Raw genomic sequence first — 27,756 nt, 5'->3', positions numbered from 1 at the left:
ACAATTATAACTCAGCAACGTCAATTTTTCTTCTCGGTTTTGCTCCAAAACAAGACACGAATTCAAGCAAATTGCGAATAATTTGCAAACAGAACTTACATTTTTCAAATATCCTTCATATTTCAGCTTAGTTGATCATATTTTCAGTTTCGGCACTGTTGCACATCGGCTTTGCTGAACGCCCTCAAGTTTCGCAATCGAGACGGCACATCATGAAAAAGTTAGAAGAAACAACTTCACGTAAACTTTCATGCTAAGTGTATTAAATTAAACTAAATATAACTCTGAAATCTACGGTATTAGTAAGAGCACGCAATAAAAACACTAGAATTTCAATTTTCGTGGTTAATTATCCCCCATTCCCCCTATGGAATCTTATAATAAATAATTGCCGCTCATTTAAGGAACTATTCTAACGGGTAAGCATCCGTGAATTTTGTACCCTGTAACGAATCTCTTGTAACAATAGATAAAAAAATATTTAGAGATGCGATTAAGCAACAGGAGACAAGGGGGGATAGTTAACTAGATCTGCCCCCCCCCCGTTCAGTTATTCCTGGTCTGTCTCTCCCTGCTTTTGGGTGTCTTTCTCTGCTTGTCGTTCTCCTTACTCGAATCCCTCTCCTTCCCACCCTCCAAGGGCAGATGGTACTTGCCCGCCCTGTAATTCTTCCGACTGTCAGGTCCTTGTTTGGCCAAATTTGCTTCAACAAAATAAACAGGAAATTAAAAACGCTTTGTTTTAAAATCACACTACTTTTATTATTATTAATGGAAAACTGGGGCGGATTTAGGGGGGGGGGGGCTGACGCTTCCTTCTCTCAGGGATTCGACCCCCTGCCGACCCAAAGGGTTATCGTTTGGTACTTTTTAAGAAACCCATTTTGGCCGACCGACCCAAAAATTTTTCTAAAGGCGCCTTAGGCGCCAATATACTATTTTTTTAACTATTTTTTGAGGTGGAGCGTGCGCCAAAAAACGCGTTTTTTGTCAAAATTTTGCAAAAAGTGCCCTAAAACGGCTTTTCTGACCTGTTTTTCAAAAATTTGCCTGCCGCGCAGAAACTTTGGCCAAAACAGTCTTTTTAGTGCTTTAGGACAGCTCGGAAAATCAATTTGGTTGACCTAAAAAAAAGATCCGCCCCCCTCGAGAAAAACCTAGATCCGCTCCTGGTGGAAAACAAGCATAAATACCGGACTGCTGCTGCTAAAAAAAATCGGAAACAATTGAAAAAACATTTTCAATCGGAACATTTTTCTTGGTGTAGGTAAAATTGATTTAAGCTATTGTTTTCAATTTTATTCGTTTATTTTAGAAACAAGAGTTGCATGTTGCATGCAGTAACTCTCTACACAACTTCAAACTAAGAAAATAAAAGTGCCATTTTGTTATTATCAATATTTAGTAAAATGCATAAAAGGCCACATGATGACCATGTGGTGATATTATTTTGCAGAGACACTATAAATTTTTCAGAAAAGCAGTAATTTTTCATTTGTTTAGATCAAGGGATTCTTTTTTTGTTTTGCTTTTACAGGAGACAACCTGCAAATTAAATTTGTTATTCTTTTTTTTCTGGGTTGTTTTTTAAATGTTAAGTAAAAATTCAAATGCTATGAGGTAAGCAATTAAAATTGAGAGTGTCGCTGTGAATCTTTCAAAGTTCCGGCTGCCCTATAAAGAAAATTAAAGGTCATAAAAAAAAACTTTTATACAAACAAATTGCGTCGAAAAAACCTTAATCCTCAGATAAACAAAAACATGATTGTTTTAGAAATACGATATTGAAAAAAATTTCAAAAACTATTCTGACTTCTGAGTATTTTTAATTTCATTTTTCTGAAACAATTCTGTTTTTTTTGAGGAGTATGATTTTTTCGACGCAATTTGTTAGGAAAAAAGTTTGAATTTAAAAACTAGTTGATTGTTGATTTCAAGTTGACTGATAGCTATTTCGGCATTTTGGTTATCAACAAAGAGCATTGTATCATTCGCGTATTGAACGACTCTGCTATATTTTGGTAATTTTTGGTTCAGATCAGTTGTGTATAAGTTAAAAATGAGTAGTCTAAGGATTATAAATTGCGGACCGTCTTGAAATAGATTAATCCAATATGATTTGCTATTATTAAGTACGGTTTTTTGCTGTGTATTGCTCACAAAATTTTCAATCAGATCAGTGGAACCTTTTGAAAAAACTTATGTTTTCAATTTTTAGTTGTAGAAAATTGTGGTTGATGGAGTCAAATACCTTTGAGAGATCAAAAAGGGCGGCATCAACAATTTTGTTATTATGAATTGATTTTCGAAATGATTCAGAACAGTATAATAGTGCATCTATGGCATCTATGGTTGAATATGCTGCTCGGAAACCAGATTGTTGCTTACTTAAAGGATCATCCTTCAGGAGGTACTCTTTCATTTGCTTATATAAAAGTATTTCAAAAACTTATGACATTGCCCCAAGATTTAATAGGTCTATGGCTTCCTGGTTTTTTCGGGTAATCTTTTTTGTATACAGGTGTAACCAAAGTTGTTTAAAGATTGACCGAAAGTTACCTAATTTTAATATACTCGTTCAAACCTTGAGCAAACGAGTAGATTGACCATTAGGCTGAAAACAAAAACTGAAAACAACGCCCCCTCAACTTTCTGAACACATTTTGTGTACGTCACTATGGGGTTAAAGTATAGGGTTCAAACTCACTGAGGAATGCGGCGTTGATGATCAAAGAGTCATTCAAGAGTGGAAGATACCTCACTTTATTCTTCATCTGCTCACCCATTCCTTAAAAGGAAACAAAACCTAACGCGCTAAAAGGCAAATTGAGTCAGCGTTCTTACCGTCATCCTAATCTATCGGCAACAATGATACAAGGCAAAACTTGAGTTTCAAAATTGAACCAAAAACGATTATTTTAAGTCAAAAATAGAAAAAATGCCTAAGTTAAAATTGCTTAAGAGTTCTCGAAAACACAGAAAACTGCGCAAACAATATAGAAAACTACCACAATTTGAAAGAGTATATTAAAAGCAGTTCAGACGAGAGGGGGGAGTGACTGGGACTCACTTTCGACCCTGACTAAGACAAGTGATTCTCTGTCCTGCAGGAACTGGGCGGCCTGTTCGAAGTACCTCCCCTCCTGACTGATGCCCCGAAGCTCCCCCTGTTCACTCGCCAAGTCCAATTCAACTGTCAAAAAACATACGAAGAGCACTCGTATGGTACTTGGTACTTGTATTAGTAGCGGATAGAGTGACACGCTCTACCCTCGGGAACCGGAGATCCTTGGCACCCACTAGATCTTTTTTATTGCTCTAATATTTTGATTGAAAAATCTTTTTATTTTTTCATTTTTCTGATGTTTTATTCTAATTCAAAGCAAATCAAAAAACCGAAATCTTATATAAAAAAACTCAAAACCAACTTCAAAGGGGAGTTGTTTTTGCTTGGTTTTGTATTTATTTCAAAAATACAAAACGAAGTCTTCCTACCAGTCCAAAGGGGGTTTTGTTTACGCTATGCTGTTGAATTAATCAAATAAAAGGGCGGGGATTTGTATCTAGTGTCTCCATCTATACTCACACTCGTAGTTTTCTGTGTGTATTTTCAGATAATCCACCAAATTGCACACCATGCAGTCAGTGTTGGCCATCAGCTCTTTGTTGTCTAAACACAAACACAAAAACAAACAAACAAACAAAAAGACAAACCAATAAAGGGCTTTTTCCATCTGAAACCCCCCATGCCGAGCCCATCTTGTTACAAAAATTTATCATTTTCTTATCGTTATACACATCATAAATTGGAAAGAAACCAAAAAAAATGAGCGTGCAATTTAAAATTTTTTTCTTTGATCGGAACGAAAAAGTGAAACTCAAATACCAACATTTTTCTTCATTAAGTTTTTTAGTGAAAAAATTTAAAACCAAATTGATAATTTTATTGAGAATAAACGGTTGCTGTGTTAGTTGCACAGAAAGTTCGGACCACCTTGAAAAATTTAAAAAATTTTCAAAGTATCCCCTGTTTTTGAGGATATGTCACAAAATCGAAATGTTAGGAACTGCATTATTAGTTTGAAACAGTTTTCAAAAAATGGTCAAATGAACAGCATAATCAGACTGCGACGCAGTAAATAAAATTCTCTAATTATATGTCTGAAAATATGTCTGGAAACAATTTTTTTTGTAGTTTTCTAATCTTACCTCCAAAGCGCACCACCACAAAAGGCATCTTTAGCTCATCTTCGCCCGGGGCAGCCATATTTCTCTCTTGCTGAAGATCCCGATAAAAATGCCACAACCGATTATGTCAACTGAAAACACTTCGCTGTGAATTTGATTTAAAATGAAGCTGGTATTATTTACCAAGTTACGTATAAAAATAATACGACCATCTAAAATCGCACAAAACACGAACTCTTGTCAAGTAAATGAATTAGAAGTGCTCTTAAAAGCGACCGTGATGGTTTTTCACAATTAAGAGTATTTTTGTAGCACAAAAAGGGATGATTACTTTTAAAGAAAAAAATGCGTTATTACAGCTTTTCAAATGGGCGTGAAAGGCCTATTACATGTGGTTTCTCTAACTCAATTGAAATTTTGATGTAGGTTTTTTCCCTTCATAAGTATTCAAAATGATGGTTGTTCAAAAATCATCAAAAATTGTCAAAATAGTTTGCATCAATGGGGCAAAAAGACATTCGCACTAAAATAGGGGCGGATTTAAGGGGGGGGGAAGGGGGGGGGGGGGGGGGGAGGAGGGGCGGTTGCCATTTAATCAGGCATTCGACCCCTTTGTGCTATTTTGAGAAATCCATTTTGGCGACGAAACCTAAAAATGTTCTAAGAACGCCTTCGGCGCCAATATATACTAATTTTGAGGGGCAGCGCGCGACAAAATTTTCCAAAAAGTGCAAAAAAACGCTTATATTGGCCTCTTTTTTCAAAGGTTTGTCTGCGGCACAGAAAATTTCGTTAAAAAAGGTTCTTTTTAGTGCTTTCGAAAAGCTCGGAAAATCAGTTTGGTTGACCTAAAAAAATTCGATTAAGTTTTCGAAAATTTTTTGATCCGCCCCCCTCAAGAAAATCCTAGATCCGCAACACCCCCCCCCCCCCCTAGAGAAAATCCTATATCCGCCCCTGCACTGAAATTTTCGTTGAAGAAATTGAAATTGATGATTTTTGAAGCTACAGAAATTTAAAACTTCACGAGGACAAATTTTTTTTTGATAAACATCAAACTTTTTATTTGAGAATTTAGAGTCTTTTCTTCAATTTATTACGAGCAATGATTGCATGTGAGTCAACAACGGTTTTCCCCAACACGAGCTGTGATTCTGATTCTTAAAACCACTGATTTCACTCAAAATACTTAAAGCAACATTAAGCAATAGAAGGTGTAGTAAAATAAAGCGTTGGACCGTAATAAGAAATTGATTTGCTGATTCGAAGTCTATCAATCAAAATTATAAACCAGCTTAGTCTCTGATAATCTTAAGGCATGTGAACAACTCACCCCTTAATGGATCAAGTGAACAATCTCCCCACTACAAAGTTAACGACAAATTTTAACAGTTAGTTAACATGTAAAAACTTGAAATCTGATAGAAAAAAAGTTAACCAAGTGAATGATCTCTTCGTGAATTAAGTTAGGCAGTGTTCATTTACAACAGACATAAAACATAATGTATATTAGTCACCAGAGGAGTCCGCAGATATCCCTAATTACTATTCTGGGGGTGGCGTCCCTCATGCTTGAAGGACCGAATGCTTGAATTTAATTTTAGCTTACTTTCAGCCAATAAGAATTGAGTATTCAAAATCTCAAAGTAAATCTCAAAGTAAAATTTTGTGAGAAAGGCATTTTAGCCAATAGAAACGCTTAGCGGTTTTGATTGGTTGAAATTTTTCAAGCATTCGGTCCTTCAAGCATGAGAAACCTCCCCATTTTGGGACCTACCTAGCAATTAACGCCTTTCTTTGCCAATTTTATTTTCATTGCCGATTTAATCTTCATAACAATATCCCTATTTTGTATTAAAAACACTTTTAGGACATTATCTGGTTAATACAATTTAAAGAAAGAAAAATCACGCAAAATACTTAAAAGCGAATTGATTAAAATAAAATCAAATGAAGGTGAACTGTGACAAGCATCTGACCCTAAAGAAAATTTAAAAACAGCATAATAAAGAAAATCATTGATGCAGCCATGAATGAACAATACCAGTATAGTAACTGTAAAAATTTAACCTAAGCACAATAAAAAGTTAGATAAATTTTAAAAAAACAGTTCATAATACTATTGAATCAATTCTGAGAATAAACGTTCTATCATTCGATTCGATTTTTATGCAAAATTGATGTAAAGCATGGAGGTCGCTCGGTTCCACAGAAAATTGGCCACGGTTTAGCGCAAGATTGCTAAATGCCTGGCAGATTAGCTAATGTCTTGACTGTCTGTTTATAAAATGATGATCCAAATGATCGAACTCAAATGTATTTCAGGATCTACATTTGTGACATTGAGCCGCGACATTAAAACAATCAAGATTGTCCCTTGGACTTCGTTGAGGTCGCTGCATTGCATCCGTGAAAGCGTTGCGGTCCCGTGTTGGCCACCACTCACCGAAAAAGCTAGTCATAAACTTTTTTTCCCAACAATTTGAAAAACGGGAAAAAACTTTTTATTCGGGTGAGATTTAATTTTATTTTTCTTTTTTTGTTTGTTTTCCGGGCAAAATCAGGTTATTAACTGAAATTTGTGACTGTTTTGTATTTTGATTATTAACACTATTTATCCACGGGGGAAAGGACCAACACAAGAGCTGTACAGCTCATCACGGCGAACAGCTGTTGTGCCCCTTTTTAAGAACTACATGCAATTTTTTTGGTTATTTTTCTGGGCTGGGTAATGTTGCTTCACCCCAAATAATCATCGGACTGGGTTCAGTGATATATCATACTACAGCCCTTTAGTCGTGATTGAACGAATTTTAAAAATTTCGTAAACTTTTCACATTGTCGAGAAAAACTCATTGTAAAATTTAAATTTTTTTTTCTAAATTCGAGCTAAGCAGGAGCATTTAGACTAACAATAGCTTATTGTTCCGACTTTTGAAGAAAATAAGGAATATATTTTCTCGGGTTGGTTTTTTTTTCAGTGGTTTCAAAAATTTCAAACCATTGATCTTCCTGGTCTCAAAAGGGGCCCGCTAACCGCTAGAATATCCTGGCTTAAAGATTGCTGTGAAAAGCTCAATAATAGACTAATGTAAGTATGATACTTTGATGCTGAAAGTTTAACGCGCATGATTTACGCATGATAAATTATCCCGCACCACAAAATTGTTCCCAATTCAATTTAGGCAGGCTAATTGGTCTCATTACTAAAAAGAAATTAAATTTTAGGATTTCTAGTGCCATTTTGAGAAAACAAAAATTTCAAAAACTCAAAATATGATAAAAAATTTTAACCTACAAATTGTTGGTTTTCTAGTAATTTTTTTTGAACTAATTTCTGTTTGAAACTAGTTAAATCGTCGGCACTTTAAATACCATATGATTGCATAAGTTTGAATGGGTTCATTTACCCTATTCCAATAAATTTGTTCAGAAATAGAATGTGATCAAAGCATGAATGAGCAAAAATTAATTTGACGAATACGCAATTGCAACGCGTTGCATCTGTTTCTTGATTGAGCAAAAATTCATATCTCACCAAAACGATTTAGCTTAGCGGATGTTGCATGTATTTTGAAATCAAATGTTTGAAAGATCAACTCACCGAGACGGGAACCTCAAAAAAAGTATATTTAAAAAAAATCAATTGAAATTTTGAAAGTTCAACAAAGTTCTTAAATAGACATTTAAAATTTGTCAATTAAGCAAGAGAATAAAAGTAAAAAATGAAATATTTTTTATTGAATCTACTTGCAATGTTTGCTGCAATTATACTGATGTGAACAGGAACTTGCTGAATTTCAGTATCTTGTTTCCTTTCTGAATAAAAGTTCATGCGTCTGATCGACCAGAGAAGACTTCGTGGCTGTGATCCTTGCTTGAGATAAACAGATCATCGCAAAATGTGACAGCTGTCACCTTGGATTTGTGGGAGTGCCATACTGAACATTTCCAGTGTTAGTTTCCTTTTTTTTGCCTCTTGCTTTTTTGCTATTTTCATGGTCATCAATTAGAAGAGTTTGTTTTGCAATTTTGAAAAAAAAATACACAGAATTGAACTGTTTTTGCATTCATTCTACCCTTATTTATTACAATTTTGGATTAAATTAAGTTATTTAAGTTTAAATACAATTTTCAGTCAAATTTTCTTCACAACAATTAGCTTGAATTTGCGACTCAATTGTGTCCTAAAAGCTGTCCTTAAATGAAAAACACTTGCAGCTTTAAAACAACTGTTTCGGTATGCATTTAGTACATCGAAAGGAATTAATGCATCATAGGGTAAGTTAGAAAAGAGCAAAAAATGGCATAGGCCAAGTTGGAACATCAAATAAAATGGCACAGGAAAGTTGGCACGTAAATTAAAATGGTATAGGGCAATTTGGTAGAGGATAAAAAGGAATAGGGTAATATTTCGTGCTACCGTTTGATTCTAGTCACAGCTGTCCCATCTTTTCTCTGTAGTTTAAACTGTTCAACTCCTGCATCATGTTTCATATTCATCAAATCTGCGTATCTTATCGCAAAATATTTTTTATCGTATTTATATTCTATGACTGTTCTCGAAATATATCTATTATATCTCTAATTGATTCTGTTTGTAGGGCTGAATTTTCAATTTTGCCCTCCAAAAAAAATTATAAGTTAAGTACGGAAAATAGTAACAACACAGGACAGTTGAAAATGATTCATTGGCAAACCCAACAGTTCGGCGCAGCTTTGTGCGACCCAAGCACTTGGACTTTTGCACGACAGAAATTTTTGTGTATCTTTGCGCCACCCAAAATAATTAAGACGAGCTTTGCGAGATCGGAAAAGATAGTTTGAGGTTTTGAGCGCAACCTAGACATATCGAAGCAACTGCGTGCAACCCAGAAAAAAACAATTGTAGAAACGGTTTTTTCAATTTGATATATTTTTTATCTCTATCGTTTAAAAAAACATTTTTTAATGCAGGGAGTCGGAAGTCAACTAAAAACGATGTGAAAGTACATAAGAAGCATGATTAGTTTTTTTAATGTATTGGATTCGAGTTAGAAAACCCATTTTTGAATAAGCAGTTCTGTTCTTTTTTCAGTAGAAAGCTTGTGCCTAACAAGTTCTGTTACATTACAATCTTGAGGCGTGCAAAAAACAGTTTTTTTTGGAAAAACTCATTTGTGACAAATCATTGCAAGAGACCAGGTAACCTATCAGTCCCTGGTTTACTTCAGGGTGAACTTATAACAATTTCCTTGATGTTTATTCGTTTTTTTTTTAAATTCTTTGATTTTTTAACGTCTTTGATTTTGTACGGCTTATCTATTCTATCTCTAATTGATTCTGTTTGTAGGGCTGAATTTTCAATTTTGACCTCCAAAAAAAATTATAAGTTAAGTACGGAAAATAGTAACAACACAGGACAGTTGAAAATGATTCATTGGCAAACCCAACAGTTCGGCGCAGCTTTGTGCGACCCAAGCACTTGGACTGCAATTTTGCACGACAGAAATTTTTGTGTATCTTTGCGCCACCCAAAATAATTAAGACGAGCTTTGCGAGATCGGAAAAGATAGTTTGAGGTTTTGAGCGCAACCTAGGCATATCGAAGCAACTGCGTACAACCCAAAAAAAAACAATTGTAGAAACGGTTTTTTCAATTTGATATATTTTTTATCTCTATCGTTTAAAAAAGCATTTTTAAATGGTCGGAAGTCAACTAAAAACGATGTGAAAGTACATAAAAAGCATGATTAGTTTTTTAAATGTATTGGATTCGAGTTAGAAAACCCATATTTGAATAAGCAGTTCTGTTCTTTTTTCAGTAGAAAGCTTGTGCCTAACAAATTCGAGCTAAGCAGGAGCATTTAGACTAACAATAGCTTATTGTTCCGACTTTTGAAGAAAATAAGGAATATATTTTCTCGGGTTGGTTTTTTTTTCAGTGGTTTCAAAACTTTCAAACCATTGATCTTCCTGGTCTCAAAAGGGGCCCGCTAACCGCTAGAATATCCTGGCTTAAAGATTGCTGTGAAAAGCTCAATAATAGACTAATGTAAGTATGATACTTTGATGCTGAAAGTTTAACGCGCATGATTTACGCATGATAAATTATCCCGCACCACAAAATTGTTCCCAATTCAATTTAGGCAGGCTAATTGGTCTCATTACTAAAAAGAAATTAAATTTTAGGATTTCTAGTGCCATTTTGAGAAAACAAAAATTTCAAAAACTCAAAATATGATAAAAAATTTTAACCTACAAATTGTTGGTTTTCTAGTAATTTTTTTTGAACTAATTTCTGTTTGAAACTAGTTAAATCGTCGGCGCTTTAAATACCATATGATTGCATAAGTTTGAATGGGTTCATTTACCCTATTCCAATAAATTTGTTCAAAAATAGAATGTGATCAAAGCATGAATGAGCAAAAATTAATTTGACGAATACGCAATTGCAACGCGTTGCATCTGTTTCTTGATTGAGCAAAAATTCATATTTCACCAAAACGATTTAGCTTAGCGGATGTTGCATGTATTTTGAAATCAAATGTTTGAAAGATCAACTCACCGAGACGGGAACCTCAAAAAAAGTATATTTAAAAAAAAATCAATTGAAATTTTGAAAGTTCAACAAAGTTCTTAAATAGACATTTAAAATTTGCTCAATTAAGCAAGAGAATAAAAGTAAAAAATGAAATATTTTTTATTGAATCTACTTGCAATGTTTGCTGCAATTATACTGATGTGAACAGGAACTTGCTGAATTTCAGTATCTTGTTTCCTTTCTGAATAAAAGTTCATGCGTCTGATCGACCAGAGAAGACTTCGTGGCTGTGATCCTTGCTTGAGGTAAACAGATCATCGCAAAATGTGACAGCTGTCACCTTGGATTTGTGGGAGTGCCATACTGAACATTTCCAGTGTTAGTTTCCTTTTTTTGCCTCTTGCATTTTTGCTATTTTCATGGTCATCAATTAGAAGAGTTTGTTTTGCAATTTTGAAAAAAAAATACACAGAATTGAACTGTTTTTGCATTCATTCTACCCTTATTTATTACAATTTTGGATTAAATTTAGTTATTTAAGTTTAAATACAATTTTCAGTCAAATTTTCTTCACAACAATTAGCTTGAATTTGCGACTCAATTGTGTCCTAAAAGCTGTACTTAAATGAAAAACACTTGCAGCTTTAAAACAACTGTTTCGGTATGCATTTAGTACATCGAAAGGAATTAATGCATCATAGGGTAAGTTAGAAAAGAGCAAAAAATGGCATAGGCCAAGTTGGAACATCAAATAAAATGGCACAGGAAAGTTGGCACGTAAATTAAAATGGTATAGGGCAATTTGGTAGAGGATAAAAAGGAATAGGGTAATATTTCGTGCTACCGTTTGATTCTAGTCACAGCTGTCCCATCGTTTCTCTGTAGTTTAAACTGTTCAACTCCTGCATCATGTTTCATATTCATCAAATCTGCGTATCTTATCGCAAAATATTTTTTATCGTATTTATATTCTATGACTGTTCTCGAAATATATCTATTATATCTCTAATTGATTCTGTTTGTAGGGCTGAATTTTCAATTTTGCCCTCCAAAAAAAATTATAAGTTAAGTACGGAAAATAGTAACAACACAGGACAGTTGAAAATGATTCATTGGCAAACCCAACAGTTCGGCGCAGCTTTGTGCGACCCAAGCACTTGGACTGCAATTTTGCACGACAGAAATTTTTGTGTATCTTTGCGCCACCCAAAATAATTAAGACGAGCTTTGCGAGATCGGAAAAGATAGTTTGAGGTTCTGAGCGCAACCTAGACATATCGAAGCAACTGCGTGCAACCCAGAAAAAAACAATTGTAGAAACGGTTTTTTCAATTTGATATATTTTGTATCTCTATCGTTTAAAAAAACATTTTTTAATGCAGGGAGTCGGAAGTCAACTAAAAACGATGTGAAAGTACATAAGAAGCATGATTAGTTTTTTTAATGTATTGGATTCGAGTTAGAAAACCCATTTTTGAATAAGCAGTTCTGTTCTTTTTTCAGTAGAAAGCTTGTGCCTAACAAGTTCTGTTACATTACAATCTTGAGGCGTGCAAAAAACAGTTTTTTTGGAAAAACTCATTTGTGACAAATCATTGCAAGAGACCAGGTAACCTATCAGTCCCTGGTTTACTTCAGGGTGAACTTATAACAATTTCCTTGATGTTTATTCGTTTTTTTTTAAATTCTTTGATTTTTTAACGTCTTTGATTTTGTACGGCTTATCTATTCTATCTCTAATTGATTCTGTTTGTAGGGCTGAATTTTCAATTTTGCCCTCCAAAAAAAATTATAAGTTAAGTACGGAAAATAGTAACAACACAGGACAGTTGAAAATGATTCATTGGCAAACCCAACAGTTTGGCGCAGCTTTGTGCGACCCAAGCACTTGGACTGCAAATTTGCACGACAGAAATTTTTGTGTATCTTTGCGCCACCCAAAATAATTAAGACGAGCTTTGCGAGATCGGAAAAGATAGTTTGAGGTTTTGAGCGCAACCTAGGCATATCGAAGCAACTGCGTACAACCCAAAAAAAAACAATTGAAGAAACGGTTTTTTCAATTTGATATATTTTTTATCTCTATCGTTTAAAAAAGCATTTTTAAATGGTCGGAAGTCAACTAAAAACGATGTGAAAGTACATAAAAAGCATGATTAGTTTTTTTAATGTATTGGATTCGAGTTAGAAAACCCATATTTGAATAAGCAGTTCTGTTCTTTTTTCAGTAGAAAGCTTGTGCCTAACAAATTCGAGCTAAGCAGGAGCATTTAGACTAACAATAGCTTATTGTTCCGACTTTTGAAGAAAATAAGGAATATATTTTCTCGGGTTGGTTTTTTTTTCAGTGGTTTCAAAAATTTCAAACCATTGATCTTCTTGGTCTCAAAAGGGGCCCGCTAACCGCTAGAATATCCTGGCTTAAAGATTGCTGTGAAAAGCTCAATAATAGACTAATGTAAGTATGATACTTTGATGCTGAAAGTTTAACGCGCATGATTTACGCATGATAAATTATCCCGCACCACAAAATTGTTCCCAATTCAATTTAGGCAGGCTAATTGGTCTCATTACTAAAAAGAAATTAAATTTTAGGATTTCTAGTGCCATTTTGAGAAAACTAAAATTTCAAAAACTCAAAATATGATAAAAAATTTTAACCTACAAATTGTTGGTTTTCTAGTAATTTTTTTTGAACTAATTTCTGTTTGAAACTAGTTAAATCGTCGGCGCTTTAAATACCATATGATTGCATAAGTTTGAATGGGTTCATTTACCCTATTCCAATAAATTTGTTCAAAAATAGTATGTGATCAAAGCATGAATGAGCAAAAATTAATTTGACGAATACGCAATTGCAACGCGTTGCATCTGTTTCTTGATTGAGCAAAAATTCATATCTCACCAAAACGATTTAGCTTAGCGGATGTTGCATGTATTTTGAAATCAAATGTTTGAAAGATCAACTCACCGAGACGGGAACCTCAAAAAAAGTATATTTAAAAAAAAATCAATTGAAATTTTGAAAGTTCAACAAAGTTCTTAAATAGACATTTAAAATTTGCTCAATTAAGCAAGAGAATAAAAGTAAAAAATGAAATATTTTTTATTGAATCTACTTGCAATGTTTGCTGCAATTATACTGATGTGAACAGGAACTTGCTGAATTTCAGTATCTTGTTTCCTTTCTGAATAAAAGTTCATGCGTCTGATCGACCAGAGAAGACTTCGTGGCTGTGATCCTTGCTTGAGGTAAACAGATCATCGCAAAATGTGACAGCTGTCACCTTGGATTTGTGGGAGTGCCATACTGAACATTTCCAGTGTTAGTTTCCTTTTTTTGCCTCTTGCTTTTTTGCTATTTTCATGGTCATCAATTAGAAGAGTTTGTTTTGCAATTTTGAAAAAAAAATACACAGAATTGAACTGGTTTTGCATTCATTCTACCCTTATTTATTTCAATTTTGGATTAAATTTAGTTATTTAAGTTTAAATACAATTTTCAGTCAAATTTTCTTCACAACAATTAGCTTGAATTTGCGACTCAATTGTGTCCTAAAAGCTGTCCTTAAATGAAAAACACTTGCAGCTTTAAAACAACTGTTTCGGTATGCATTTAGTACATCGAAAGGAATTAATGCATCATAGGGTAAGTTAGAAAAGAGCAAAAAATGGCATAGGCCAAGTTGGAACATCAAATAAAATGGCACAGGAAAGTTGGCACGTAAATTAAAATGGTATAGGGCAATTTGGTAGAGGATAAAAAGGAATAGGGTAATATTTCGTGCTACCGTTTGATTCTAGTCACAGCTGTCCCATCTTTTCTCTGTAGTTTAAACTGTTCAACTCCTGCATCATGTTTCATATTCATCAAATCTGCGTATCTTATCGCAAAATATTTTTTATCGTATTTATATTCTATGACTGTTCTCGAAATATATCTATTATATCTCTAATTGATTCTGTTTGTAGGGCTGAATTTTCAATTTTGCCCTCCAAAAAAAATTATAAGTTAAGTACGGAAAATAGTAACAACACAGGACAGTTGAAAATGATTCATTGGCAAACCCAACAGTTCGGCGCAGCTTTGTGCGACCCAAGCACTTGGACTGCAATTTTGCACGACAGAAATTTTTGTGTATCTTTGCGCCACCCAAAATAATTAAGACGAGCTTTGCGAGATCGGAAAAGATAGTTTGAGGTTTTGAGCGCAACCTAGACATATCGAAGCAACTGCGTGCAACCCAGAAAAAAAACAATTGTAGAAACGGTTTTTTCAATTTGATATATTTTTTATCTCTATCGTTTAAAAAAACATTTTTTAATGCAGGGAGTCGGAAGTCAACTAAAAACGATGTGAAAGTACATAAGAAGCATGATTAGTTTTTTTAATGTATTGGATTCGAGTTAGAAAACCCATTTTTGAATAAGCAGTTCTGTTCTTTTTTCAGTAGAAAGCTTGTGCCTAACAAGTTCTGTTACATTACAATCTTGAGGCGTGCAAAAAACAGTTTTTTTGGAAAAACTCATTTGTGACAAATCATTGCAAGAGACCAGGTAACCTATCAGTCCCTGGTTTACTTCAGGGTGAACTTATAACAATTTCCTTGATGTTTATTCGTTTTTTTTTAAATTCTTTGATTTTTTAACGTCTTTGATTTTGTACGGCTTATCTATTCTATCTCTAATTGATTCTGTTTGTAGGGCTGAATTTTCAATTTTGCCCTCCAAAAAAAATTATAAGTTAAGTACGGAAAATAGTAACAACACAGGACAGTTGAAAATGATTCATTGGCAAACCCAACAGTTCGGCGCAGCTTTGTGCGACCCAAGCACTTGGACTGCAAATTTGCACGACAGAAATTTTTGTGTATCTTTGCGCCACCCAAAATAATTAAGACGAGCTTTGCGAGATCGGAAAAGATAGTTTGAGGTTTTGAGCGCAACCTAGGCATATCGAAGCAACTGCGTACAACCCAAAAAAAAACAATTGAAGAAACGGTTTTTTCAATTTGATATATTTTTTATCTCTATCGTTTAAAAAAGCATTTTTAAATGGTCGGAAGTCAACTAAAAACGATGTGAAAGTACATAAAAAGCATGATTAGTTTTTTTAATGTATTGGATTCGAGTTAGAAAACCCATATTTGAATAAGCAGTTCTGTTCTTTTTTCAGTAGAAAGCTTGTGCCTAACAAATTCGAGCTAAGCAGGAGCATTTAGACTAACAATAGCTTATTGTTCCGACTTTTGAAGAAAATAAGGAATATATTTTCTCGGGTTGGTTTTTTTTTCAGTGGTTTCAAAAATTTCAAACCATTGATCTTCTTGGTCTCAAAAGGGGCCCGCTAACCGCTAGAATATCCTGGCTTAAAGATTGCTGTGAAAAGCTCAATAATAGACTAATGTAAGTATGATACTTTGATGCTGAAAGTTTAACGCGCATGATTTACGCATGATAAATTATCCCGCACCACAAAATTGTTCCCAATTCAATTTAGGCAGGCTAATTGGTCTCATTACTAAAAAGAAATTAAATTTTAGGATTTCTAGTGCCATTTTGAGAAAACTAAAATTTCAAAAACTCAAAATATGATAAAAAATTTTAACCTACAAATTGTTGGTTTTCTAGTAATTTTTTTTGAACTAATTTCTGTTTGAAACTAGTTAAATCGTCGGCGCTTTAAATACCATATGATTGCATAAGTTTGAATGGGTTCATTTACCCTATTCCAATAAATTTGTTCAAAAATAGAATGTGATCAAAGCATGAATGAGCAAAAATTAATTTGACGAATACGCAATTGCAACGCGTTGCATCTGTTTCTTGATTGAGCAAAAATTCATATCTCACCAAAACGATTTAGCTTAGCGGATGTTGCATGTATTTTGAAATCAAATGTTTGAAAGATCAACTCACCGAGACGGGAACCTCAAAAAAAGTATATTTAAAAAAAAATCAATTGAAATTTTGAAAGTTCAACAAAGTTCTTAAATAGACATTTAAAATTTGCTCAATTAAGCAAGAGAATAAAAGTAAAAAATGAAATATTTTTTATTGAATCTACTTGCAATGTTTGCTGCAATTATACTGATGTGAACAGGAACTTGCTGAATTTCAGTATCTTGTTTCCTTTCTGAATAAAAGTTCATGCGTCTGATCGACCAGAGAAGACTTCGTGGCTGTGATCCTTGCTTGAGGTAAACAGATCATCGCAAAATGTGACAGCTGTCACCTTGGATTTGTGGGAGTGCCATACTGAACATTTCCAGTGTTAGTTTCCTTTTTTTGCCTCTTGCTTTTTTGCTATTTTCATGGTCATCAATTAGAAGAGTTTGTTTTGCAATTTTGAAAAAAAAATACACAGAATTGAACTGTTTTTGCATTCATTCTACCCTTATTTATTACAATTTTGGATTAAATTTAGTTATTTAAGTTTAAATACAATTTTCAGTCAAATTTTCTTCACAACAATTAGCTTGAATTTGCGACTCAATTGTGTCCTAAAAGCTGTCCTTAAATGAAAAACACTTGCAGCTTTAAAACAACTGTTTCGGTATGCATTTAGTACATCGAAAGGAATTAATGCATCATAGGGTAAGTTAGAAAAGAGCAAAAAATGGCATAGGCCAAGTTGGAACATCAAATAAAATGGCACAGGAAAGTTGGCACGTAAATTAAAATGGTATAGGGCAATTTGGTAGAGGATAAAAAGGAATAGGGTAATATTTCGTGCTACCGTTTGATTCTAGTCACAGCTGTCCCATCTTTTCTCTGTAGTTTAAACTGTTCAACTCCTGCATCATGTTTCATATTCATCAAATCTGCGTATCTTATCGCAAAATATTTTTTATCGTATTTATATTCTATGACTGTTCTCGAAATATATCTATTATATCTCTAATTGATTCTGTTTGTAGGGCTGAATTTTCAATTTTGCCCTCCAAAAAAAATTATAAGTTAAGTACGGAAAATAGTAACAACACAGGACAGTTGAAAATGATTCATTGGCAAACCCAACAGTTCGGCGCAGCTTTGTGCGACCCAAGCACTTGGACTGCAATTTTGCACGACAGAAATTTTTGTGTATCTTTGCGCCACCCAAAATAATTAAGACGAGCTTTGCGAGATCGGAAAAGATAGTTTGAGGTTTTGAGCGCAACCTAGACATATCGAAGCAACTGCGTGCAACCCAGAAAAAAACAATTGTAGAAACGGTTTTTTCAATTTGATATATTTTTTATCTCTATCGTTTAAAAAAACATTTTTTAATGCAGGGAGTCGGAAGTCAACTAAAAACGATGTGAAAGTACATAAGAAGCATGATTAGTTTTTTTAATGTATTGGATTCGAGTTAGAAAACCCATTTTTGAATAAGCAGTTCTGTTCTTTTTTCAGTAGAAAGCTTGTGCCTAACAAGTTCTGTTACATTACAATCTTGAGGCGTGCAAAAAACAGTTTTTTTTGGAAAAACTCATTTGTGACAAATCATTGCAAGAGACCAGGTAACCTATCAGTCCCTGGTTTACTTCAGGGTGAACTTATAACAATTTCCTTGATGTTTATTCGTTTTTTTTTTTTAATTCTTTGATTTTTTAACGTCTTTGATTTTGTACGGCTTATCTATTCTATCTCTAATTGATTCTGTTTGTAGGGCTGAATTTTCAATTTTGCCCTCCAAAAAAAATTATAAGTTAAGTACGGAAAATAGTAACAACACAGGACAGTTGAAAATGATTCATTGGCAAACCCAACAGTTCGGCGCAGCTTTGTGCGACCCAAGCACTTGGACTGCAATTTTGCACGACAGAAATTTTTGTGTATCTTTGCGCCACCCAAAATAATTAAGACGAGCTTTGCGAGATAGGAAAAGATAGTGTGAGGTTTTGAGCGCAACCTAGGCATATCGAAGCAACTGCGTACAACCCAAAAAAAACAATTGTAGAAACGGTTTTTTCAATTTGATATATTTTTTATCTCTATCGTTTAAAAAAGCATTTTTTAATGCAGGGAGTCGGAAGTCAACTAAAAACGATGTGAAAGTACATAAAAAGCATGATTAGTTTTTTTAATGTATTGGATTCGAGTTAGAAAACCCATATTTGAATAAGCAGTTCTGTTCTTTTTTCAGTACAAAGCTTGTGCCTAACAAGTTCTGTTACATTACAATCTTGAGGCGTGCAAAAAACAGTTTTTTTAGAAAAACTCATTTGTGACAAATCATGACAAGAGACCAGGTAACCTATCAGTCCCTGGTTTACTTCAGGGTGAACTTATAACAATTTCCTTGATGTTTATTCGTTTTTTTTTTAAATTCTTTGATTTTTTAACGTCTTTGATTTTGTACGGCTTATGTTAGCAGTGAATTCCTTCAAAACAAAGTTCGAAATACGCAATGAACACTAGGAATATATAATTATCACGAAATAGAAGTTAATCCTGTTAGAGATGACTAGCGCAATCTGCATACGGAGGGACGTCAGTTAGAAAACAGAACTAGAGGCAAACGTGAGTCGAGAATTCCAGATTTAGTTTTTTTCTAACAAAGTTCAGGGCAGGGTAGATTAGCTGCATTCTTTTCTACTGTATCACAGACTCCTGGCAAATATCTCTGCTTACTGGCAACGAGAACAGGCAATAAAAACCTCGTAGACCCGGAGCATGTAGAACTAGCACTGACCCTTCTGAGGGACTTCCTGATGATGAAAGAAGTGTCAATACCAGTTTACGACCCGAACTGGGATAGATTGAACCCAAGAGAGCTCTATGTCATCTTGCACTTGACCTCCTCGGAGACTGAGACAAAGGTACAACTTCACAAGAAAAACTACTACTATCGTTCAAAAACAACAAGAGTGAATTGAGCTTTATGAACAACACAAAAGAGGAAAATGGAGGTCTCGGATGCCACCTGACGTCAAGTGTTGAGTATTTTTTAAGTCTTAAAACACTTATAAGCAAAATTTAAAAAATGGGGTCCATTTGGTAGTTTTAAGCCCAATTAATTTCTGTAAAACAAAACATTAAAGCATATGATAAGTTATGAGTTATGACCGATGTGGTTAACTCATAGAGTAATTTCGGATAGGGTACACCGTCTGCTCGTCACGCTATCTTATTTTCGGCCGGATAGATTCGTGCAAATTCTTAGTCTAATACCGATCCTAATCTTACTCTTATACTTTCTAGTCTCAGGGTGTTTAACTAGTCTCTGCTAGGCTCAATAGATCTAGGGTATACTGGTTTGTTGCGGCGCTGAAGTTCTCTTGGAGAGGCAACTAATTTCTAAGTTAAATTCAAATCTCTCTGGTGCTGAAATTACAAGTAATTTCAGCACTTACAAATAAGTGGGTTGTTAGTTAGATGGATCATGATTGGTTAATATTAAATACTTTACAGTGGTAAAATATCTAATTTATCCAATCATAAAATGTAGTTTGGATCAAGTTCCACCCATCCGGATTTTACAGAGTTTTTTTAGAATTATCTTTCTGCAATTCAAAGGATGGATGATGAACGTTGGTATTGAGCGAACATCGTATTCTTGTCCGGTTCCTCTTGTTAGAGAAGTTCCAGGACGCTGGAGTTTGGGGCATTAATCGTTGTGTCTTCTTGTGACAACGACTGTGTTTCCCAACGAAATCAATCTGATTTCAAAATGGTTTGCTATGACGGGTTTTTCTGTATTATGTAGAGAACTTGTTTTGTGTTCAACCTCGTCTGGGAATGGCGTGGAAATTGTGCGTAGAGGGGATGCCTTGTAACTCGGATCTGTACGTATACTTGAACATCGAGGTGGTCATTGGTCTAGTTCAAGGAAGTCCTTTTCTGCGAAGTCAAGTCGTACTCTAAATCCTTTGAGTTGTGATTGTGGACGGCATATCGGATGTGGTTAGCCATTCTTGTTCGAGTGTAGTGGGGTCATTTTGTCTTTGGATGTTCGTCTTTGTTGTTGTGTGCTGATCTATATACTGCAAGGTATAATTTACATTGTATAAAGTTTTTATTAGTTCAGTTTTTTAATTATGAATTTAGTTAGTTGTTTTCACAAAAGCATTTTGTTTTAGTTCGGTTATTTTGAAGAGTTACTCACCCTTGAGTACCTCTTATTAAAAATAGAAGTGTGGTCACAAAGCGTGGATGTAGCACGGTGGGTTAGGCCGGCTATAGAGCATGCTCAGGACGTCCTCTCTGGTGGGTTAGGCCAGGAGTGGGAGTATGATTTCGTGTGGTTTCTTTGAGAGGTCCTGTTATGTGATAACTTTTTATGTTGGTTTTATGTTGGTCTTTCTTATGTTCCTTAGGTTGTGTCCTTTTTTCAAAAATCAAATTGTTTTTGTTATGGGTTTGTCTTCCGACTTTTTTTTGTTTTATTATTTCTTTCTTAGACTTTATAATAGTCTTCAAAAGAATAAATTATCCAGTTTTAAACTGGGTTAATCCGGTTTGGGTACCGTTGGTTTTCTTTTCTTAGTCATGCTGTTATTTTATGATTTGTGGTGTTTAGTAAGCTGCGTTGGTTAGTTTGTTTTAGTATATAATTACTTTCCAACCGGGTTAAAGGAAAGTTTGAAACTTGTTATCGTGTGTTAGAGTTGTTGAGTGTGAAAACTTGAAACTGAAATTCATTATTTAAACAATTCTTCGTAGGCGAGCTGTGCGAGTTTGGATAGAATTCTTGTGCGAGTGAATGAAAATATCAAAAGGTTAGTACTGCATTTTTATTTTAATAATTTAGTACATAGAATTTCAATTTTACTGCTAGTTTTGGGGGAAATTTAAAGTTATAAATTTTCATCATATTTAAATTTACTGCTTTATGGGGGAATAATTTATAAATTAATTTACTTCATTTGGTATAAATTTTATCAGATTATTTTGTGAAAATTTTAATGAAGTTTAGAATAATTTTAACAAGTTTTTATTTTTTATTTTTCTTTTCTGTTTTTTGCAGATGATCGTGGTATGAAGACTAAAAATCTAAAAGAAACATGAGTAAAAAATGGTTAGTACTAATTTAAATTTATTAGTAAAGAATATTTGATATTATACTTACCTGTTAATCTTCTGGGAAAAAACCGTGGGTGAAGATGTCGTGTATCATGTCGGAGTTTGTTAGTAACTTTGCTAGTATGCGAATGATGTTTTTAGTTTGAAGCAGCGGCCAAAGCAATTGAAGTGCTTTAATAGTTTTTAGTTCTTCGGTGCCGACTGCAAACTCATAAGGTGTGTTTTGAATGAGATTATATATTTTGTGATTGTATTTAGTATTATGAATAAATTCTAATTTGGGATTTCTATAGGTTGGATAAATTCATGTGGGATAAGGAAGGGTCTGGATTCTTCAGCATTAAAGGTCTTCGTGATGGGACAAAATATATATACATTTGTGTTATTGGGTCATAAATGCGGAGGATGCCGTGGAGGTTAGTATCTTTGATGCAATAGGTGAAATTAAGAAAAAATGGTGAAGTGTACTTCGAGTTAAGAAACTGAAAACGAGGGTATGGTTATCTTGATGGAGTATGTAAATCAAAATGATTTTGTATGAAGCGATAGTATGTATATGTATGAGTCTGTTTAGTGCGTAACATAATGTCGTGTGAACAGTGCAAATCGCGTTCATGTGGTACAAGGAAGTGAAAGGTTAGTGAAAATAACTGAAATTTTTCTTTAAAACTTTCGTAAGCTTGAATATCATTGAGTGCTTCAGAAATGATGTGATCATATTTTCTATCAAAAATATTAAGTGTGAATACATGTGAAGTTTTGATGAAGAATTTTTCTGTTAGTTGTGGGTTAGCGAAGCGGCAGTCATCTAGAAATTGGTCTTGATTAACTCGGATGATATTATGGTCGTAATATTCTATAGTAAATTCGTTAGCTCGGGGTGCAGTGAATGTTTTTAGTGATTTTTTATATCCTATATAAGTAAATTGTCTAGGTGTTAGTGTTGCGGTGAGTCTATATAGCATATCTTTATTCTTTTCTATATCGTTATGAGTACTAGATAGTGGCAGGCAAAGGGGATTAGTAAAATGGTATTATGCTGTCCAGTGAAGTGTAGGCATTAAAACATGTTCATCTACCAAACTACGTGTGTCGTTTGTGTCGTTAGGTGTGTTTAAAGTATATTGTGGGAATGAGGGTAAGGTGATTGCTAGAAAATCTTTCGTGTTGGTGTGGTGTGGATGATTAATATATTCACGGGCTGTTCCTGGTTTGGTCGGGAATGGATGGTTTGGGAATTTTCTTTTAAAAGTGCGATAAGCTCGGTTAGTGATATTTGATGATTCGGTGGATGTTCATGATTGTGCTAATGATGCAGTATAGGCTGAGGAGGGTGTAGGAGTAGGTGTGGTTTTGAGGATTCTATTGTGGATGAAATTTGATTGATTGTGAGGGTGTATTAGCTGTTGTTGTAGGGTGATAAAATTATCAAGTTCTTGGGAGATTTGGGGAGTATCGGGATTTAGATGATCGGTCGGAATGAAATGGAGAATAGGTTGGGGTTACTTGTGAAGCATAGGAGGGAGTAGAAATGGGCGGGAGTGGATTATTTGGTGGGATTGGTTGAAAAGGGGGCTTTGAAAAAACTGAGGAGTTGGTTTGGAAATTATTGGATGGAGATGGTTCGGAGTCTGCAAATTCGTCAGGGGTTTCTTTTTTAGGGTTGTTGAGTTGTGAAATGGAGTATAAAACTGAAATATCTGAATTAGTATCCGAATTCATGCTTGATGTTATATTACTAGTTGGGTGGCGGGAAAGCAAAAAGTGGGATTATTGTGATTGGAGTGTTGAGGTTGGTTGGATGGGAATTTGAGCGGTGTAGGGATCCAAGTTGTCGGCTCATCGTGGACTAAAAAAAATATTATTTTGAGACTGAAAAGCGGTGGTGTGGGGTTGTTCTATAATTTGTTCATATGTATTTTCATCTTGTGAATGATGTGTCATTATGTGTTGTATGGGACTTTGCGATATGTTTGGTCTAAAATTTGGGTTATGTGTTATTGCTAGGTTTCGGAAATTACGTGGGACTAAGGATAATGGATGGTTATGTGGTAGGGGTGGCAGCTGTGGTGCTGTAGGCGTTATTTCTATGTTATTATGTTCTTCGTTGTACGTGTTCTGTGTTGTTGCTATTTTTGTATTATATTCTTTGATTTGTGCGTCTAGAAGAATTTTGTTAATTGATGATGAAAAAATTCCAAACAATCCTGCAAATAGTATGCGTGCTACACTTGCTTGTCTATTTACTTGTGTGTGTATAGCACATGTGTTATAAATTCCTTTTAAAAAAGAAAAAAGAAATCTTATAAAGTTAAACATTGCGTATAGGATAGTTAATTTTTCTAAGATGTAATAGGGCCATCCTAGAAAATCGAGAATTTCTTTTTTTAGTGTAACAAAGCTAAAAATATTTATAGGTGAAATATCTTGTGGTCTGTATTTTTCACCGTTTAGATATATATAGTCTTTAATTTCTTTAAAATATCCGCTATAATCTTGTGTATAGATATCTGCAAATCCTGCTGTTTCGGCAAGTTTGCGTAAGTTTTGGTCAATTGATTGTCTTTGTATAGTGTCCATTTGTGTTAATAATTCCTGGAATTGTTGTGTTCTAATGTGATGTTGGATATCAGATTTTGAAAATATTCCAATTGATTGTAAATCAGTATTTGGGTTACGAGCAATAGCTCTGATGCTTTCGGGTGAAAATTTTTTGAGTGATTGCATTAATGTGGGGTATGGGGTAAGAAGATAATATTTATCTTCATCAGGGTTCAATTGTACTACATTGTGGCTATTCTTTGATCCACATGGGACTGCGGTATCCCAAAAATATGTTCGTCTTGAAAGTGTGTCAACAAAACGTACTTTATTTTTATAAAAGATAGGGATTCTTTTATAGCATCTTTTATCTTCAAAAACATATAGTGGTGATACTTTTCTGGTACAAGTATAAAACCCTAAGATGTTTCCTTCGTAGTCTAGAAAATTTGATCTATTTCCTGATAGTAAATATCCTGCGTAGGGTATTTTTAATAATGCTAGTGCAAGTGATTGTAGGATTTGTGTCCTTTCTAATTCGCATAGTTGGTGAAGTGTTTCTAATTCGGAGAGTGTCATCTCTTGAAAAAATCGACTAATCGTGTAGTCTAACTTCATATCTAAGTGGATATCATAGTGGATATTACCAAAATAAGAATACTTCATTAGTGATAGTTCTTGTAAACGTGTGCTTCTAGTGTCATGTGGCTTTAGATGTCCACCAGGTTGACCATTACTTTTTTGAAAGTTAACTGGTATATATGATGTTCCTTCGTGTAGAGGATGACTTGTGGCATAGGGGTCAACTTTTATTTTTCCAGTGGTCATGTCGAAACCTTTATCGTATTCAACTAATATTTCAGAATATTGTGTTTTGTGAAGTGGGTTTCTGTATTTGCATGCGATTTCTGTTTCTTGATATATTTGAAAACGTGTTAATTTATTTTCTATATTATGGATATTTCGAAAATCAGTACTTTGCTTTCGTGATGGATTGACTTGTTCATATGGAAATGATTGTATAAAATATTTTTCGTGAAATTTTATCATTCGAGCGTGTATTTTTGCTACTTGAAATGTTGTACATGTATCTTCGGGAAACCAAACAATTGTTGCTTGTGTCCGTGTTGTAGGATCACAATAACCTTGATCATTTTTACAAGGTAGTCTAATTCCTTGATAGATCATTGTGTTGTCAGATAAATCTCGTGTGAATTGTATTTTTTCGAGTTGTATTTTCCAATCGAAAAACATTATTTCTTGATATCCTTTATTTTTTGTGTCTGCTTTGCAGTTTGATGGATTATTTATACCAATGTGTAGTATCCAGTGCTTATCGTGTATGTCATAAGTTAATCTTCCATGTGCGCCGTTGTATGGGTATTTTTCATCTAATTTAATGTGTCCTTGATACCTTTCAAGTTCTGCTTGATGTACAGAATCGGCAAAGACTTGAAAATATACTAATTTTCTGTCGGTGTTTTTATTTCTTGTGATGTTTAGTCTGAGTAGCTCGTTTTTACGATCATCAGGATTTAGATGTAGAAGTCGTTCTATATTACTTTGGTAGAATTATTCATGGTCAAGTCGGTTTTTATTTCCGTTTGAAACTTGTGAACAATGTACTTTCTTTTCGGAGAATGTTGCTGTAAAATTATATCCTATGACTGTTGTTGCTCGGGCTTTTGAATATAGTGTCGCTGTTACATTTGTAGTTTCTATAGATTGTGGTTCCGTTTCGCATTGTGATACTTGATTTATTGCATATTTGTGTAGTGTTTTTTTTTTCATTTTCTTCACAATCGTAATGTGTTACTAATAAGTCTTGGGGTCCTGTGCGGGGAGAAGGATTTATGTTCTGATCGGAGATGATTAGAAAAATGAGTTGGAGGAATATCAATATTTTTAAAATATACATGTATATGATAATCCTGAGTACGGGTTATAAAATGTTATGTAACCAATTGTCTTTTTGGTATATCTATTGTATTTATATATTACTTCAGTTGTTATGAATGGTGGTGGTAGTGATTGAGCTGTTATATTTGGTGGATTTAATGGGTAAGGATGCTGAGCAATGTTGTTTAGTTTAACCGTGATTTCAAATTTTAATTGTAGACTATTTTGTTGGAGTATTTGGATGTTATGGTCACGAATGTCTTCGTGGATGTCTTGTCTATACTGTAATCTATGAAGTGCCCAGTTGTGGAGTGGCGGTGCTGTGAATGTGTTCCAGTCTAATCTTAAAGGGATATTTGTTGATGATTGTTCTCGATATCTAGCGTCGAGTTTATTTGGGAACTTTAAAGGGAAATGCGTCGGTGAAATCTGGCTTATTGATGGTGTTGATGGTAGTGATAAAGTTTCTGGTAGTGATGATGATGTTGTTGTATCCGTAGAAATATCTATTGGATCATTTATTAAATTTGGTTCACCTTGTGTGAATGATTGTGTTGTCCAATATGGTAGCCGTGATGTTTGGTTTTGGGGGTTGAATGGATTTTCACGTATTTGTTCAGATGTTGGTGTTAAACCTAAGTAATCTGAGGGTAGACTTGAGGTGCTACGTTGTGAAAGAAGTGTAGAGGTTTCTGGTAATATGCTAATTGGGTTTTCCGGAGTAGTTGTAGATGGGGATTGGGGTATATCAAAATGAACTCGAGGGGTTTGAAAATTCCTATTTCGTCGTGGATGTATAATTTGTCTATTTATTTCAACTGTTTTTCGGTTTTGACTAATATTTCTTCTTCTACTTAATTCTTGTTGTAGGGTTGGGTACAAGTTATATGTTGGTTCAATTAGAGGTGCCTGTCGCTGAACTGGTTCTAATTTTTCAGATAAGCGAGCGTGTCGTTCTTCAAAAGTGTATGGGTTATCTTGGAAAGAAATTCGTGTAGATGTTTGGGGGTTTTGAGTAGTTGTAGGATGTCGGGTTTTCTTGGGATGATGTCGGTGAACACTGACTGTGTGATTGTTGGTTAGCAATTTTTGAGGGTTTTTTGATTTATTTCTTTTAGTGAAAAAATTTATGTTTATTGTAGTATTCTTCAAGAAAAAGAATTAGAAGGATTGTTGCTAAGGCGAATGTTATAATTGCCTTTTTTATACATTTGCATATTGTCAATATTAGGGATGATAAAAATGTTATTAAAATTACAAATAGTAAAAAAATATCTGTTCTACTAAAAATGGTTCGTATCATTTAGATAAATTTTGGTTTTTCGTACCTGTGAATATGATCAATGACTTGGTAAAGTTGGAGATATATTTCAAATAGGGAGTAGAAAATTTAAAAAATGTTGCAAAAAATGATTAAAATTATTATGAAAGCTTCAAAAGTATCAAAGAGAAATATTAATAAAAGTTTAAAGATTGTTAAAAAATTTATGAAAATGTTGAAAATTATGTTGACTGATCGAGAGAAAAGCATTTAAGCAATGGCTTCTTGGTCGAATATTTTTTTGTTGTTTGGGGCAATTTTTAAGTGTGGTCGA

At 34.2% G+C, this 27,756-nt stretch overlaps 3 protein-coding genes across 4 annotated transcripts in view; 1 reads left to right on the top strand and 2 right to left on the bottom strand.

The window, feature by feature from the left end:
• LOC134844719 (stress-70 protein, mitochondrial-like) overlaps positions 1–27,756 on the bottom strand; it is a 531,301-nt gene that overhangs the window by 281,509 nt on the left and 222,036 nt on the right.
• The window catches only part of LOC134843663 (zinc finger FYVE domain-containing protein 9-like), a 412,805-nt gene that overhangs the window by 278,261 nt on the left and 106,788 nt on the right, over positions 1–27,756 (top strand). The window lies entirely within an intron of this gene.
• LOC134844518 (uncharacterized protein CXorf65 homolog) lies at positions 232–5,265 on the bottom strand. Its single transcript, XM_063861231.1, has 6 exons — positions 5,248–5,265; positions 4,210–4,400; positions 3,587–3,670; positions 3,071–3,193; positions 2,708–2,788; positions 232–704 (listed from the first exon to the last, which is right to left on the bottom strand). The coding sequence occupies exons 2-6, from the start codon at positions 4,265–4,267 to the stop codon at positions 547–549; spliced, it is 504 nt and encodes a 167-aa protein (XP_063717301.1). The 5' UTR covers positions 4,268–4,400; positions 5,248–5,265; the 3' UTR covers positions 232–546.

The sequence above is a fragment of the Symsagittifera roscoffensis genome, chromosome 4 (assembly GCF_963678635.1).
Source record: "Symsagittifera roscoffensis chromosome 4, txSymRosc1.1, whole genome shotgun sequence".
Lineage (NCBI taxonomy): Eukaryota > Metazoa > Xenacoelomorpha > Acoela > Convolutidae > Symsagittifera > Symsagittifera roscoffensis.
The sequence above is the reverse complement of the archived record's forward strand: the minus strand, read 5'-3'. Positions and strand labels throughout refer to the sequence as shown.